This window comes from Drosophila biarmipes, chromosome 3L, assembly GCF_025231255.1.
Source record: "Drosophila biarmipes strain raj3 chromosome 3L, RU_DBia_V1.1, whole genome shotgun sequence".
NCBI lineage: Eukaryota > Metazoa > Arthropoda > Insecta > Diptera > Drosophilidae > Drosophila > Drosophila biarmipes.
Window position 1 is genome coordinate 18,600,476 of NC_066613.1, and position 15,957 is coordinate 18,616,432.

A 15,957-nucleotide genomic window follows, 5' to 3' on the forward strand; every position below is an offset into this window, starting at 1 on the left:
CGATAGCTTTTTACTCGTAATTGCGTTGGGGAATAGGAAAACCGTTAAGACTGTGAATTTATATGGCTTTGATTTGTATTTATATATTTAAGATAATGTTTTAATAACCATTTCTAAAATTCACACAAGTTCCACCCCAAAAATTTCGATCTAAAAGCGGTGGCGCCAATGCGGCCAAAAAAGGAAGTAATAGAACGGTAATATTTCGCCTGCCACCGTTGGTCACTCTGCTCAGTCGGCTACGGTCACTCTAATCGAACGGAACGAAATTGCTTTATCGCGGACCGTCGCGTTTTACGTTGGAATCGCGCCTCAATCAAATTCACCTTAAAAGGCAAGCCCCAAGCGGTTGATTACGATTTTCATTCGCTCTTATCAAGAATAACTGGATTAAATCGACACAAACGCCCCCGCCAGGCGCTCCACCTCTTGTCTGCTCTGCGCGCGTCGCTTTTTTACCTGCAGCGCAGTCGCGACAGCTGGAAATTAGTAAAGAAAACCGGGGAGAAAAAGTGCAAATTGGTTTAAACAAAACGAGAGAAAAAAGGAGTTACGATCGGTCGATCAGTTATTTATATAACGCCAGCGCCAACAACCAAGCAAACCAGTTATTAGATGTTTTTGTGAAAAGTGTGAAACAAATTCTCGGCTCATACCTGCACACAAAACAAACACATCGCCATAGTTCCTATTCCGATCCGATCAGGTTCTTGAAATCACCAGAAGAGATCCCCACAACAATATGCAAAACTGAGCCGAGTGTGTTTTTCGTGCGGAAATCGTGGAGTGCCGAATAGTGTCGACCGAAAGAGGAAAATTATAGAGTTAACAATAATAATATCCTGGTGTGTGGATCAACTTGCTTATATATACACACACACCCGTGCGCTCGTACTGGAAGAGGTATAAAAAACAAAGGAGGAGAAAAGCGGCAAGATGAATAAGACCTGTGCGCGTTGCCAAAAGGTGGTCTATCCCATCGAGGAGCTCAAGTGTCTCGATAAGGTGAGTTAAATCTGCCAAATACCATTTGTCCTATTTGAATTCTCAGAATTGATATGGTTTTCGGTGGCTCCTTTGAGCCGCTGTTGCGTGCACTTGTTGCGGGCGCTAGAGCGAGACGGCTAGCTGGCACATGGCCGTGGGCTCGGCTCTCCCTCTCCCAGATTTCCCACCGTTCCCCCATTCTTCCATTGATCATGCGTGCCTCTTTCCGTTGCTCTGCTTCTTCTGTGTTTATTATCCTATGCTTAATAACCGCAAAAGTTGTTTGGCTGCCTTTCCATTCGCTTCGCGGAATTCAAATATTTACTGGAAAATAACGGCGCAGCTTCGCGCGTTTCTGTGTGTGGGTGTAAAAGCACTATTGTACTGAGAGAAACAAAGGGATCGACGGATTTTCATGAATCCTCTTTGAAATAATTTAGAAGATTGCATGATTTATGTGTTCCCGGATTTACTTACTTCCTTTTTTTATTGATCAGCAAGTGCTTAATATTGTCTTCTGCTTCCGAATTCTAACTAATAAAATAAGCTTTAATTAAAAAGAACATAATTTCAGTAAAGAGGGGCAAATAATGTTTGTGGTAATTTTAAAAGATCACAGAACAGCTCTCTACATATTAGATCTTTTAAAATATTTTTCTTTTTTTCTACAATATCCCAATGAACAATGATCATTTTTTGTTTCCTATTATAATTCTTTCAGTGTAATTGTGCGAGGGTGGCGACAACAACAAACAGTACTGTGTTCATAAATATTTTCGCCAACTCAGGAAATTTCTACAATTGCTTTTAATTTACGTTTGCCGCCGCCGCTTCCGCTGGCAGAATTTTGGGGCTCCCTCTCTAATTATGCCTCGCCCTCTCTTTCGCGCGGCGGCGCTTGTTGCATTTCAGTTTCTGCGATCTTGTGTCTTTTTCGCACTGCTTCTCAGTTGCAGCTGCTTTTGTTGTTTCTCGATGTTGTGTTGTTGTCTTTCGAAAAAGCAACAAAAGCAAATCCGTTGACCGACCTTGAGCGCATATTTTCGAGACTTGAGACCAGTTTTTTTACTGCGTTCTTACACACACACACACACACACACTGAAGCCCAAAATCTGAAACAGCTGTATTCGCGAAATTAGCAGCTAATTCAGTTGAGTTACAAAATTTCACAATTTTATGATATTTTCTAGTAATATTATCAGGATCTGAAACTTGGAAACCAAGTCTTATCTTCAAAAACCCCAAAGTTATGATCTTTCACAAATGAAATGTCATTCTAGGTTCTAAGTTCTAGAAAAATAAATAAGATTAATGTATGAGTAATTCCCCTTTTTTATTTTGGTTTCTTGAGATTTGTGTAGTTTACTTATTTAATTTTAATGGCAAAAACTTGACTTTTTAATTTGGTACTGGTTTTAAGTATCGTAAAATTTAAAAACATTTTAAAGGTTCTTAATTACGGATTTTCACGATATATTTTATTATTATTACACACTGGTAGAACGTGAAATGTCATCATCATAAGAAAATCAATGGGTTTATATTTTTTCTATATATTAACAATAAGAACCTTAAGTTTTGACATCTTAAAAATAATGAAGTTTTACAAATGGAATTTTTCTAGGTTCAAAGTTTTGGGTAATACACCTATTTTTGTTTTGCTTTCTTGAAAAAAGTGTAGTTTACTTATTTAATTTTGTTGACAAAAACTTGATTTCGTATAATTAAAAAATATTTCAAGTTTCTTAATTACGGATTTTACGATATCTTTTTTTAATATTGCTAAACACACAGTTATATCTCACTGCACTAATAGAACGTGAAATGTCATTATCAAAGGAAGATCAATGGGTTTATATTTCCTATATATACATCATTATTATATTAGTTTTTCAACAAATTCACTGAGCACAGCTGTAAGTACACGCAAAGTGGGGCTTTCGTATCTTATATTGTCGTGCCCGTGTCTTATTGGCTTATGCCAATAATTCCAGTTTATTTTTATTGAACTTTTGTTTGTCTCTAAGTCTGGTTCTTGAGTCTTATATTAGGCCCCGTTTTATTTTGCCCTTGGCTTGGCTGTCAATCTGTGTTTACGTTTCGGGGGTCTGTGTTGCTGTTCCGACGAAATTTGGAAGCTGATAACGCACCATTCGAGGCAAACATTTACATTACGAGTCGATTCGGTTTCCCCCCTTCGAATCGAATTGAATCCATCAACAAATTCCGATTGGCAATCAGCTTCTCGAGTATCAGCGCTGAAACGTGTCAATCTCAAGACCCCGCCGGCCCTATAAAATACCCCTCGCCGGCAACCACATCCTAATTATAGTCTCGTCTTTCTAGAGTTTCTTCTCCATCTCCTTCAGCAGTCAGCAGTTTCTAATTATAGACAATGGAGTAATGAAGACTATTTTAAAGTCCCAAGACATCGGCGGACGCACTGAAGTCGGTTATAAAACATTTATATGCGTCTGCGTGTGTTTTTCGCCTAATGGAAATGCTGAGACTTGTAAACACGTCCTTTGAAATGGGGGGAGGGGCTGAAGTTTGAGGAGTACAAGTTTACCTTTACATTAAACTGCATTAGTTTTCTTGTGTAGTTTCGTGTTTAACTTGCGCCTGCCTTATGTTGCCGGGGTGTGTCTGCCAGATTGCGAAATAATTTAAATGCAGCCATTTCACAACGTCTATAAAGTTGAGCAATAGAACCCACCATATGAGGTCAGAGGCTTGACAAAATAAATGATTGCTATGCAGAGGGGATCAATCATTTTTGTTTTTTTTTTTTACTGGCTGGCTGAGCGCTTTACTAATTGAGGAATTTTTTGTTTGGAACTTGTGTATTCAAAACGATTTCATTTGACTTTAAAATCGTTGATATTTTTTGTGGAGAACAGGAAACTAAGTAATCTATAGTCAGGCAATTTCTTTTTTTTTTTTAACTACCATAAAGACACTTAAAAAGCCAAAATCAGTAGAAGAATATGTTATATACTGTGTAAAATTGTTTCTAAGTAATCTGTTTGTAAATATATTTTTATAATTTTTTTTTTAAACAAACACTGTACTTGTTTTTTATGCGAATAGCAAAACCCTGACTCATAAAAAGCCTATGAGATCAGAAGCCAAGTTTAAACTATTGTTTCTCGCCGCTCAAGTTGCTTACGCCATGAGTGTGTGAATTTTTATTTTGCACCACATGAATTGAACAATAGTATTACTTCATCCGAGGGGAGGAACTATTACACATTTCTCCTGAATCACCCAATTTAAGGGACGTTAGAACTATAGAGACTTTGCAGTTGGATTTGCTTTTCCTGCCATCCGCACGTGACACATCTTGATGTAGGAATCGATACTCGTGACAGCAATAAACGGGTATTCTATACCAATTATCCCCTACTTCTTTCTTCCCCACACATATCTCACAGATACAAACACACACTCACAGATTGGCACGCGAATTCGAATTCGTTTGAGAGAAATGCCTTTTTAAATGCGCCGTTAAAGTTTTGCGGCTTTTTGCGGCGCAACGCTGACGGCGCTTTGTTAATCGATTTTTGATACCACCAAAAAAATTAAAAACCAAGCGATTCCGACTGGCGAAGAGAAGTCAACTTGACTGGTGGACTATAAAGTGGGCCTGTTCCTGTTCCCGTGCCTATATCCTCTGTGGCTGTCTGTTCCGTTGCCAATTTCATTTATCTCTCAGCTTTATATTTCCCTTCCTGCCTTATAGTGCATTTAGGGAAATGGGTATATTGGAATTTGGGGAATAACCGGAAATGCATTTTAGTATTTCCTATAAAAACAAATATATATAGAGAACTATATAAAGAAAGCTACGGTTTAGCTTCTGCCTTTTGTACATTTTAAATGTATAGATTAAGAAAAAATGGCTTATAAATATGTCAAATGAGACCTTTGAAATATGAATCTATAATTATTCTTCTGAATATATATCTGAGACTAGATACATTCGGTTTTATATATACAAAAAAGAGTTTGATAAGCTATTTTGAAGTTATTGTTCTTTTTCCTAAATACAAAACTTTATTTATTTTAATTTTAGTTCATCAATAATGTCGAAAATCAATTTTACAGAGTATCCCTTACTTTGTAATTTAAACTCGTACCAATAGTAGTCATTGTTGCATTTGCGCTTTATTTTGCACGAAATATGTGAGTTTGACTTTTTGCTTTGCCGCTTTGTTTGGCTTTGGCCTGACTTTTCGAGCTGTTTTCGATGTTTTTTACATCGTTTTTTCAGAGTCACAGCCACGACGAACGATTATTTCATGCTCGCAAGGAAAGTAAATGACCTCTTTGTTGTCATGTTGTCATGGGAAGTCGGGGGGATCGAGAAAGAGAGCTGTGCTGTGTAGAGCCCCAAAGCTTTAGGTATAGCCATATCTATAGCTATAGGAACGTGCCAGTTTTGGCCAGCCTTTTCTGGCCAATTTCGCAGGGCACGAATCGAGGGCCCAAACAGAGGAAAGTCGAGAGTGGAGAGTGCAGAGCCCGAGTCACACAAAGAGGCAGCGAAGCATCAAAAATAAAAGCGTCGCCGTCCGTTTGACTTCGTTTGCCACTTAACGAGACCCCCTCTGACTTCTGCGCACCTCCGCTCCTGTCGTGGCACACATTTGCACTTGCCTGACCCCGCCGGTGACCCCTCTGTTTGGCCGCCCCAATGGGCCATCACTTTTCACTGGGCCATGTTTTAATTTTTGCATCCTTTTCGAGTGACAAATGACTACAGCAACAAACTTCAAAACGCTGGGAGATGTAGAAAGAATATTAGGAAAATCGAGATAGGGATGCGCTGGGAAAAATTCTGATTGATCTGTGGGGAGTTCTTCAGATATAAATATATAAATAAATATATAAACCAATTTTTGGAGGTATTCAATACTAAAAAAATTTAATTACGTTTCTATATATAACATAATACTATTTATATTTGTAAATATTTATTTCCTATAAATACTCCATGATCCTCATAAAGAACTACATTTGTATTAGGATATTGGTTTTTATATGAATTAAATTTATGTTTACTGGGAAATAAATACTGTCCTTTACTATTTAAAGGGTTGAACAACTTTTTTGCAATTAAATTGTATTTTATTAAATAACTTTTTATTTGCCAATATATGTATAACCAAAAGTGATTTCCGTCTCCCTGGGCTGTCAGATTCGAGTCGACAGCTCGCATGCCAACGAGAGATATTTTCTTGAAATTTTGATAAGAATTTTGATGCAACAAAACAACTTGAAACACATAAACTAACTGATAGATTTGCATGGGTAAGGTCTCGAGCCCTGGGTCTCGGACTGCCTAGGAGATCAACATGCTGGGCTCCAGCCACTTCTGCAGCATGATCTTGTTCTGGGCCAAAAGGGCGGCGGCCTCCAGATCACCGCGTTGGAAGAGCCTCTCGTCGAAGTCGAAGAGGGACCGATGGGTCGGCAGTTGGGCGGTGTGCTTGCAGGACTTCACGTGGCCACGGTTGGGATAGGGTCCCTGTCCGGCCGTCTGCTCAGCCAGGAAGCGCTGCATTCGCTCGTGGTGATGGTCCAAGTAGGCGAAGATCTCGGAGCCCGTTGGCGAGGAACTCTGGAGACTCGTAGATGGCTTCTCTGGCACGGGAAGCGCTTCAGATTCAACCTTTGCCCGTTGCTGCCGCTTCTTGGCCTTCTTGGATTTCTTCGACTGCGGCTTCGCACTGCCGACTAATGGTGTTGAGTTGGTCGTCGCGGGATTCTCCTGGACAATCTGAGACTGCGGAGCCACCGGAGCCACCTCGCTCCCCTTGGGACTCTCCTGGACATTGTGTGGCTTGGACTGCGGCGGTGGTGGCGACGGCGGATTCGTTTTGACCTTGGTGACGGGAGAGCTTTTGGGGCTCTGACGCTTGACCACCGGCTGATTGCCGACCCGTTTGACACGTGGAGATAGGACCACCTTCACCTTGAGCCTGGAAACGGGGTGCGATTCCACGGCGGCGGCATAGCTCATGGGCGGAGGATTGTCGGATGAATAGGAGGAGGATGTGGTGGGGCGACTGGAGGAAGATGTCTCCTCGAGGGGCAAATAGTCGCCGAGGGGCTTACGACGAACCGGAACAAAATTGCAGGAGTCCCTGTTCTTGTTAGAGGAAGAGGAGCCAGATCTTTTTCCGGTGTTATTACTCCTTGTCAAATTGATGCCCCCGGAATTGCCGCCTCTAGGGTTACCTCCTGTGGCGTTACCTCCTCCGTGGCCAACAGCTGGACCATTTTTGCCTCGGCGCTTCACCACCACCGTCGCGGATCTTGGTTTCGGATTCGCCAGTTTGGTCGACGTCTTTGGTTCTATTGCTGTAGGTGTTGTGGTTGGCTCTGGCTTACATCGGGATACGAAACAGGGATTACTAAATCTACTGATGGCGACGAAAAGGACAAACTTACTTTGGCTTTTCGGGTGAACTGGGGTTTCATTTTTTTTTGTTTGAGTCTCCACGATTCGACAGTCACTGTTGTAATAGAAATTTGGTGTGACTTTAGTTTGACATCAAGGTTGCCACCTCTGTAGTTGTCTAGTGCTGAAAAGGGGGCTGCCACCTCTGTAGGGGACTGGTATTAAAAAGGGGGCTGCCACCTCTTGAGATGTTCTTACTTAAAAAAGTTGCCATATATTTAAAAATATTTTAACAAATTTTAAAGAACGTTGATATAAAAATTCGTTTATCTTAAGAACGAAAGGGGTCTGGTTAAATACAATTTATTGAGGAATACTAGTTTTTACAAGCAAAACCAAACATCTCTAATTTTTATGTTCACGTAGAAACTTTCGTTTATTGCTTCACTTTTTATAGATGCCAAATGGCGGATTTACTGTATTATTTTTTCCTGTGCCACACTCAAAGACTTTTTCGCTTTCGGAAGCCACGAACGGCCTGAAGAAGAATGACAATAGCTTTATGTATTTATTTATATACATTTTCTCTCCACTCTTGACTGGGCCTCTTCACCTCGCTCACTTCACTCAAAACTCGAAACTAAAGTTCACTTTTGCATGACAATCAATTTTTCACTCTGCGGAGGATGGAGATTTCTGCGGGGCTCAGAGGGTAATGTGGGGGAAAACGGCTGGGGGAAAGGGGAAAATGGGAGTGGGGTGCATCAATTGAGGCATGAAAATAAAAGTGGTCAAGCAGGCGAAGAGGAGGAAAGACGCCGCGATAGAGGGGGCCATATTTCGACTTGTCACTGTCTTTGCATCGCCCCTTCATTGCAATTTGTTTCCCGTCCCTGTTTCTCGTATCTTTTCTATGTGATCAGTCAGATGCAGATATGGTAAATTGTAAATAAATAATTTAAGGAAATTTATATATTTAGAAAAAGACAACTATTAAAATAATTTTCTCTTAGATACATACGTGGTACTTTTGATAAGTTAAATAAACGTATTTTGTATGTTAAATGTTCAGTAGTAGTATTTTTGTTTAATACTTAAAAAGATAGTTGTTAAAATAATATAATTTGTTTGTAAAATTTAAAATGATAACAATTTTAAGCTCTTTTAAACTAAATAATCATAACAAAGGGTAATTATATAGATTTCTATGATTGTTTTACGACAGATGGTATTAGATAAGATAGGAAAAACAGCAAACATGGACAATTGGCATTGCATTTACTGAAGTTAGCTAATTTTCCATTTCTTTTTCTGGTTCCCTGATAACTATTGCGGTCGTAACTTTTGTTTCCCTCGAAGATTATGCAAGTCTCTTCCCTCGAAAGCCCCCTTTTTTCCCCACTCACTTTCATTGCACTTTAATCTCCGGGAGAATCTTAAGTTTCTGCTCCCATTTCCACTCATTGAGACATCGCCTAATTAGACTTCGCTTTCAAGGGGTTCGCTTGCCAATTTTTTTTTCCGCTCCGAGATGGAAAGCAAATCAAAGACGAGGAAAAAAAATAGACTGAGAAACTGCGACCAAAAAGTGGAATTTTCTATGCCCACAAACTTCAAAGTCAAGATTTCGTTTGGCCAGCAGTTTTTTCGGGGCAACTTGGCGTCTTTTGTGTCCCAAATTGTAAATGTAACAAAAAGTTTTGTCCAATTCGGAAAGTGGAAGTCGTCGTCGTCGGCGTCGTCTTCGTTGTATAAGTTGTTTGAAAACTTTAAATAGCTTCTGCTGCTGCTGTGGCTTGTATTATTTCTGTTTTTTCCGTTCCGAGGGCTTTGGCTTTCCCTCCAATTAAACGTTTCCCATTGTGGGCCTCGCATTGTATAATTAATTTCGATGCTCAAATTTTGACTAATGACCGAAAAAGAAGAATGGAGAAGATGATTGAAGAGAGTCCGAGGGTCTAAGCATGCTTTTTTGGGTCAGGCTTTTGATTCTTCTGCAGCTCATTTCGCTTCTTCTGGGTTTCCTGTCTTGGATGGATGTCTTTTAATTGTTTCCCCTCCCTCTTTTGTTGCTCAAAAGTATATTCATTTTAGTGCGCATTTGCTTGTTGTAGGGGAGGGGATTGAACTTCCCTCTTTTGTCACTTGTAACAAGAGTTGGAGACGCGCCCTCACTTGACTTGGACTCATAGGGGGGATGAAGGAAATAAGGAGGGGGATTTGGGAACATGGTTCTCCTCCTCGAAAGAATTGCTTTGTTTAAATTCAATTGATCTTTATTAACTCGACCGTGCTGTGGGGCACGGAGATCCCGGGGGAAAGATCACTCGTGAGGTCTGCCAACGACTCGTGTAAATTGTGAAGGGGGAGACAACAAGTTGAACTCGTCTTCGGGGTCCCTCTTGTTTTTATTTTATTATTTTTTGCTCTTAAGCATTTGCATTTGACTTTCGTCGTCATCATCCAATTGATCTCATATCCCCTTCAATGAGGGGGATCTGTAAGTAGGCGGGGTGTCTTCTAACATTGGTGCTTTTATTGCATGTGCAATGGGGATTATTTATAGAGGGGAAAGGCCCAAGATGGGGAGGAATTCGCTTTAAATCTCTCCTATTGCCATGTTTGCTCTAGTTTCACCAGTTTTATTAGCACTTTTCAGCTATTTACAATATAGAAATAAATGTTTTATTATTTTTATGTCGTATCTTAAGTACTATCCCAACTTGGAAGTGATGAATTTAATTTTTTAATAAAAGCGGATTCGATTGATGGGTTTATGTCGCTTTTAATGTGCCTCTCGGTGCTTTCTGTGCCCATGTTGCAGTGAAATCTTTTCTATTATTCAACTCTGACCCACATTTAACCCCAAACCGCATTCTGCTGCCGCTGAACTTGTGTCCCACATCCAAAAGTTTCGCTTGCTCGTCTTGTGTGCAAAGAGTTCTCCTAATTAATAATTAAATGACTCCTTTAGGACTGCTGCACATAACATATATCCCCACTCCGTAAGCCAATTCAACTGATGGGATATTATATCATTTTTTTCCCCCACTTTTATAAACTTTTGCTAATCACATAAGCCCTGCCACTCGTATTTGTATTTGAATTTGCACTTGCCATTTTGGATTGCAGTGTGTGGGAATCGCCTTTTGTGCTTGCAGTGAAAATTCAAATAGAGCTCTTTACTGCCGGGGAAATGGGGTAGGGAGTGTGTGAAGTTTCTGACGTTTATAAATTAAACAAGCAAAATGCTGAAACGTCAGCAGAACTGAACTGAAATGAACTGAACCGAGCGGAGAACAGAGCCACAGGCGGCATTTCCTATTGACTTTGCTAATTGACTGAAGCGAAGGGCCCGGGGAGTGGGGAAAAAGCTCGGAAAATGGCGTGAAAAACCTGGCACTAGGTGGGTTGAAGCTGTCTAAAGTTTTGTCACATTAAAATATTTTACAGAACAGGTTCATGGAAAATTTATAAAGGTATAAATCAAAAAATCGTAGATTTCTATTGAATAAAAAAATGTTCCCAACGAAATAAAATATAAAACAAATACAAAACAATTACCCAATTTTCCACTTAATTTGAAATTGGACTCCAATAGATCATTCCCAAAACCCCTAGAACCGCTTTTTTCAAGAGGCAGCAGTTCGAAATCTAATCTTCAATTGTTAAACGGTGCTTTTGTGTGTGTGGGGTGTCACAAGTGATCTATAACAGAGTTTTGTTCAGAAATCACTTTCTAATTGGTATTATCATTTGGGCTTGAGGATGTGCGTTCCCATGGGGTGACACCCGAGCATATGGTAATCGCTAGATGCCTATTCAAGACCCTGATCAGCCGCCGCCGCCGCCGCCTGCACAGATGTCAGGCAAACAAAAGAGGAAACATATATCACCGGAGCGTTGGTAATGCCCAATTTAAATAGAGAAGAGCAAACAGACATTTGATTGCGTAGAGGAGGAGCATTAGGCGGCAGTTCCCCCCCCCCCACTCTAGAGAAGCTGAGGAAAAATCACACACACTCCCCTACACCCCACGTGAAATCAAAACCCACTTGCAGTTGCCAGCTGCTGCTGATGACGCTGATGGAGGAACTTCACTCCAGAGTTGGAGTTCCGAGTTGCAAGTTTGAGTTGCCGCAAGTGGGCGGGGGCGAAGACGGTTCGGAATCACACATAGAAAGAAAGATATAGAGGGGGAATCCGCCTGATGAGGCGGAAGTGAAAGCGACCAAGCAGAATTAAACCGCTTCCTCTCTTTTCACCCACTTCCCAAAGCCGGGGCTATTGTGCCAAAGCGAAGCACCACTCAAATGTGGATACCCTGGATGGGAGATGGTATTATAATTGGATCTATGGTGCTATAATATGATAATGGTGCTATATTATTATATAAAGAATGTCACCATTTTTATTTCCTGTAACAGTTTCAATATAATAAAAAAAATGATTATTTTTTGATCAGGAAACTATAAAGGTTTTAAAATAGAAAACAAAGCAGATTAATCAAGTAAGTACAATCAGAAATCATCAAACGTATTTAGACCTGCGACTTCAATTAGTTGCTAAGCTATAAAGATAAAACATCTAGATACGATTTGATAACACCATCACTTATCCACTGGAGTCGAATTTTAGAAACCTTTGGTTCTTTACTGCTTTGATGCGAATGATTAAAGATAACTTAAGAATAATTCGATCATGTTTGAGAAAGAATATATTTTAGCAACTTTAAATTTCACTGGTACTTTTTACTTATTTTATAGGGTGTGAATGGAATTTTTACGACTAAAAGCCAAGATCCCAGCCCATTGAAGGGTAATAAAAGAGTCTGCTGTCTTGGTTTCTCGAGTGGGATTTTATTACATTTTCCTTTGGCAAGCAGTGGCTGCGCCTTAACCCAAAAAATTACGAAAGAAATATACGAAAACCCCGCATTTGAGTTCAAGTTTTTGGTCAATTTAACACGCCGCCTTTCCACGCTCTGCTTGCGGCACGCCAATTGCGGTCTTTAAACAAAATGCGTGCTGACGTAAGGTCAAGGTGTTTCCAGACCGAACACTACTACGATTGGGAACTCCGCTCCCAAAATCAAACAAAACCAAAAATGGCAAATGTAGAATTGTCAGCGTCGAGCAGAAGGCGCGAGGTGAGGTGTGAGGCCTCCGGTGAGTCATCGATCGGAGTCTACAGTAACTGATTGAATTTCAAGTCTGTCGGCCTGTGGGACAGTTGTCGTATTGGTCTGACTTTCCTTATAAGGCGGCCCACACATGACATAATTGTCATTATCAACAGCAACTGCAACAACAACTGATCGTTGATGAGCGTTAAGTAAGCCAGCAAATGGTTTTTAATTGTTGTTGCGTTGACGTGACCAGTTTAGGCCCCCTTTTGGACATGCTATAATTGAATATTTACCCCGGGGCTGTTGTATGTGTTTGCTTATGCAATTCCCACTTCATGTTTTCCCATCTTCAGCATTTTCACACGCCCGAAAAAGGGCGGAAAACAGGAAAAACCGTTTGTATTATTACGGGGTATCTGGTCAAACAGATCTCTTCGCATACCCATACCCCTTGATTGGAATCTACAAGTTTTCAATTTGCCTCAACGCGCTTTCAATTTCATTCAATTGAGCTAGAGCAGGGGTTTCCTTTCTTTATTTGAGTTTTAGCTGATGGCTAATTAAAAGTTTGTTGTTTCTTTTTGGGGACCTGCGGGGTGTCATAAATTGAGTTTGAAAGACAAAGTTGGAAGTCGTTTTCCTGGGACTCGGATTGTCTTTGTTTTAGTTTGCAGAGAAACTGGAACTTGTTGTTAGATTTCGCAATTACAATGTGTGCACTTTTGCACAGCCTCTGTCATATGCCATTTTATCTGGCTCAATCAAAAGTGCAGAAAATGACGTAATCTTCCAGCGAAATTATATACAGTCGGGTCTCGAAGTAATGAACCGAAACCTGGGTGCGCAATCTTAGAAATGTGCGAGTTTAAAGAGATTTTTTTGGTTGTGCGATTACATTCCATAGATCTTGAGTCATTCGTTGAGAAAGTTGGGAGATAAGATCGCGGTAAGTAAATCTTATGTGGGGTATTACGAGAACATGTGGATCGTGTTTGCCTCAACCTCATTCCGTTCAGCATTCTTTTAGTCTTCATGTCACTGCCGTCGTTGTGGTGAAATATATTTCTCTACACTTATATCGAGGAAATATTATAAAACTGGGTCTAAAAAGAGCTAGTTAAGAAATATTATATTATTATGATAGTATAATACTGTTGTTATATTATTATGACATTGTAATCGTAATAATATTCCCTTTTTAATTTCTTCTCAATGGTGGGGAGTTTGAAATTTTGTATATACCAGTTTTGTATTGTTATTTTCGTATAATAATCTTAACTTTATTTTTAGGTGTACCCTTCTTTGCCAAATCAGCCACAATTGATTAGAATCGCTTTTTATGGCTATTATTTTTTCCACATATTTGCACGTACACTGACTCTGAATCCGAGAGGAGAGATATAACCAAATTATTTGTTTATTAATTTCATTTATGGCCGGGAGTGGAGGGCAGAGATCGGGGCCACCAACTGCGTTCGTTTCGCTTTTTATTCGCATGCCTCTTTATTTTCCCCCCTTTTTTTTTCTTGTTGCGATGTGTTTTCCTCTTTTTGTCGGCAAGAATCTGGGCGATTCGCAACCTAATGCTGCAAGAGAGCTCTTCGAGTGCGGATGACTCATTCTCCAGCAATGTCGAGTGCGCTAAGTGAAGAGGAGAGGCTGGGGCAGGGGTTTCTGCCGGGTTCAGATATGGTGTTGTCTTCTGGTGGGGACAACTCCAGTCCGCTTCTTTCCACTCTGGCCACAGTGGTCTATACATACTAGACTGAAAGTGTTCTGGAGTGTTCAGAAATAGCCATTGGTATTTATAGATTATGTTAGGTTCCCACCAAACAATATAAATTTGGAATTCTCGAAAATATAAACAACTACTTTAACTTTCAAAACAAGATGTTGTATATACTTTGCAATTCTTTGTATTTTTTAAGGAAATCAAGGTACTTTGTTAACATAAATAATAAATGTTTATTTAACCGTTAGCACTGGTTAGGGTTTTAATATGTCATGGCTGACATTGTCATGGCTGACATTGTCCTGGCTGACATTTTTATGGCTTGCGATTTAAGAATGTCATAGGTGAAATTAAGAAACTACAACATCCATCAGGTTTAACCATCAAGGGTGACCATTTAAATGACATGGTCATCGCTGACAATATAGTAAGTCATTGGTGACATAAAGCAAACACAACATCAAACCAAAAGTGATTTAAAAAATCTATATCTATTGTTATGACTGGTAGGAGAAGTGAGGTTCTTTAAATAGGTTTTAAAATAATTTTTTTTTTTTAACTAAGAATGTTCTATGCTAAAGTTAAAGATTATGTATCAACAGTGGTTCCTGTTTCTCTTCCCAGTTCCTACTGCACTATGGCCTGTTCTTTCCTCCACTTTGATGGTTTCTCCGGTTGTTGTTTGATTAAACTGCTCTTGGAGTGGGGAGTATGGGATGTTACGGATACGCAGAGTTAGCGAATGAGACGGCCGAGTCGGTTTCAAATCATGATTAATATCTTATGTAAAACTGACGGGGGGAGTTCTACTTCTGCATCCACTTCATAGCCCCTAACGGTGCCGACTAGACTAGCATAAATAACCGCTTTTAAGCGCTGCATCTCGTCGAACTTTAATTTGTGCTCGAAGAAAGCTGAGAGGCAGTTCCCTCGGACAATGGACCAGAAGCATCACCAGCTGAATAGCCATAGAATTGCATTCCCTAACTGTTTTTGCTGACCGGCAAACAAAAACCAAAACCCAGAAAAAGAAAAAATAAAAAAGAAAATAACAATAAAATCTGGCAAGGAACAACAATGCGATTCTGGATTTCAGTTTGCTCTCATGTCTGGCGAGTGTTTGCCTTTTGCCGTTTGGCATTTGAAGTGTTTATTGTCCCAAAACTTTTGACAACTCGCTTTTGAAATACTCTCCTAAGTGCGAAACTTATAACTTTGCGATAATGCTGGTTTGATACGATAATGGTAAGCTTGAAACGTTCAAAGTGTGCTTCTGAATCAGCATTATATGTAACGCTACTAGAAGTAACTTAAAAAAAAATATTTTCTTGATTGATCTTTGAGATAAAATGTTGAACGATATTTTAGTTCCTTTAAATATGAATTCAAATAGATTAATTTTTAAAAATCCGTTTATATTGGATTGTGATATTTAAGAGTAAAATCTGCTTCGGTACTAAAGCTTGTAGGGATTCCTCCAAGCTAAGGAAAACGAACAATTGTTTGGAAAATTATTCTCCTTGCGGACAATGTAAAAAGAGGATCTCACCACCTCAACTTCAAGTGACATTTACAGAAGTTTTAAGCCGTTTAAATGTGGGTAATAACAAACGGTGTTGAAATGAAAAATGCAAAAAAGAAATTACTGGTTTGACAGGGCAGTTGTTTACCTCCGAAATATTTTATTTTTAGCCCAAATCAGT

General features: G+C 39.7%; 2 protein-coding genes across 4 annotated transcripts in view; one reads left to right on the forward strand and one right to left on the reverse strand.

The window, feature by feature from the left end:
- Positions 1 to 240: 240 nt before the first annotated feature.
- The window catches only part of LOC108035101 (LIM and SH3 domain protein Lasp), a 32,013-nt gene continuing 16,296 nt past the window's right edge, over positions 241 to 15,957 (forward strand). For all 3 annotated transcript variants that reach the window (XM_017110527.3, XM_017110528.3, XM_017110529.3), the window contains exon 1: positions 241 to 1,005. In XM_017110527.3, coding sequence (XP_016966016.1) covers positions 937 to 1,005 — 69 coding nt within the window. In that variant the 5' untranslated portion in view covers positions 241 to 936. The remainder of the gene's footprint in view (positions 1,006 to 15,957) is intronic.
- On the reverse strand, positions 6,097 to 7,585 carry LOC108035103 (probable serine/threonine-protein kinase samkC). The gene is made up of 2 exons (XM_017110532.3): positions 7,445 to 7,585; positions 6,097 to 7,379 (listed from the first exon to the last, which is right to left on the reverse strand). The coding sequence occupies exons 1-2, from the start codon at positions 7,472 to 7,474 to the stop codon at positions 6,333 to 6,335; spliced, it is 1,077 nt and encodes a 358-aa protein (XP_016966021.1). The 5' UTR covers positions 7,475 to 7,585; the 3' UTR covers positions 6,097 to 6,332.

Excerpts from the sequence above, each read along its gene's own strand:
- LOC108035103 (XM_017110532.3), bottom strand. The coding sequence starts at position 7,474 with ATGAAACCCCAGTTCACCCGAAAAGCCAAA. Across the intron at positions 7,380-7,444 it reads AGTTCACCCGAAAAGCCAAA|CCAGAGCCAACCACAACACC; the intron begins GTAAGTTTGTCC and ends TCCCGATGTAAG.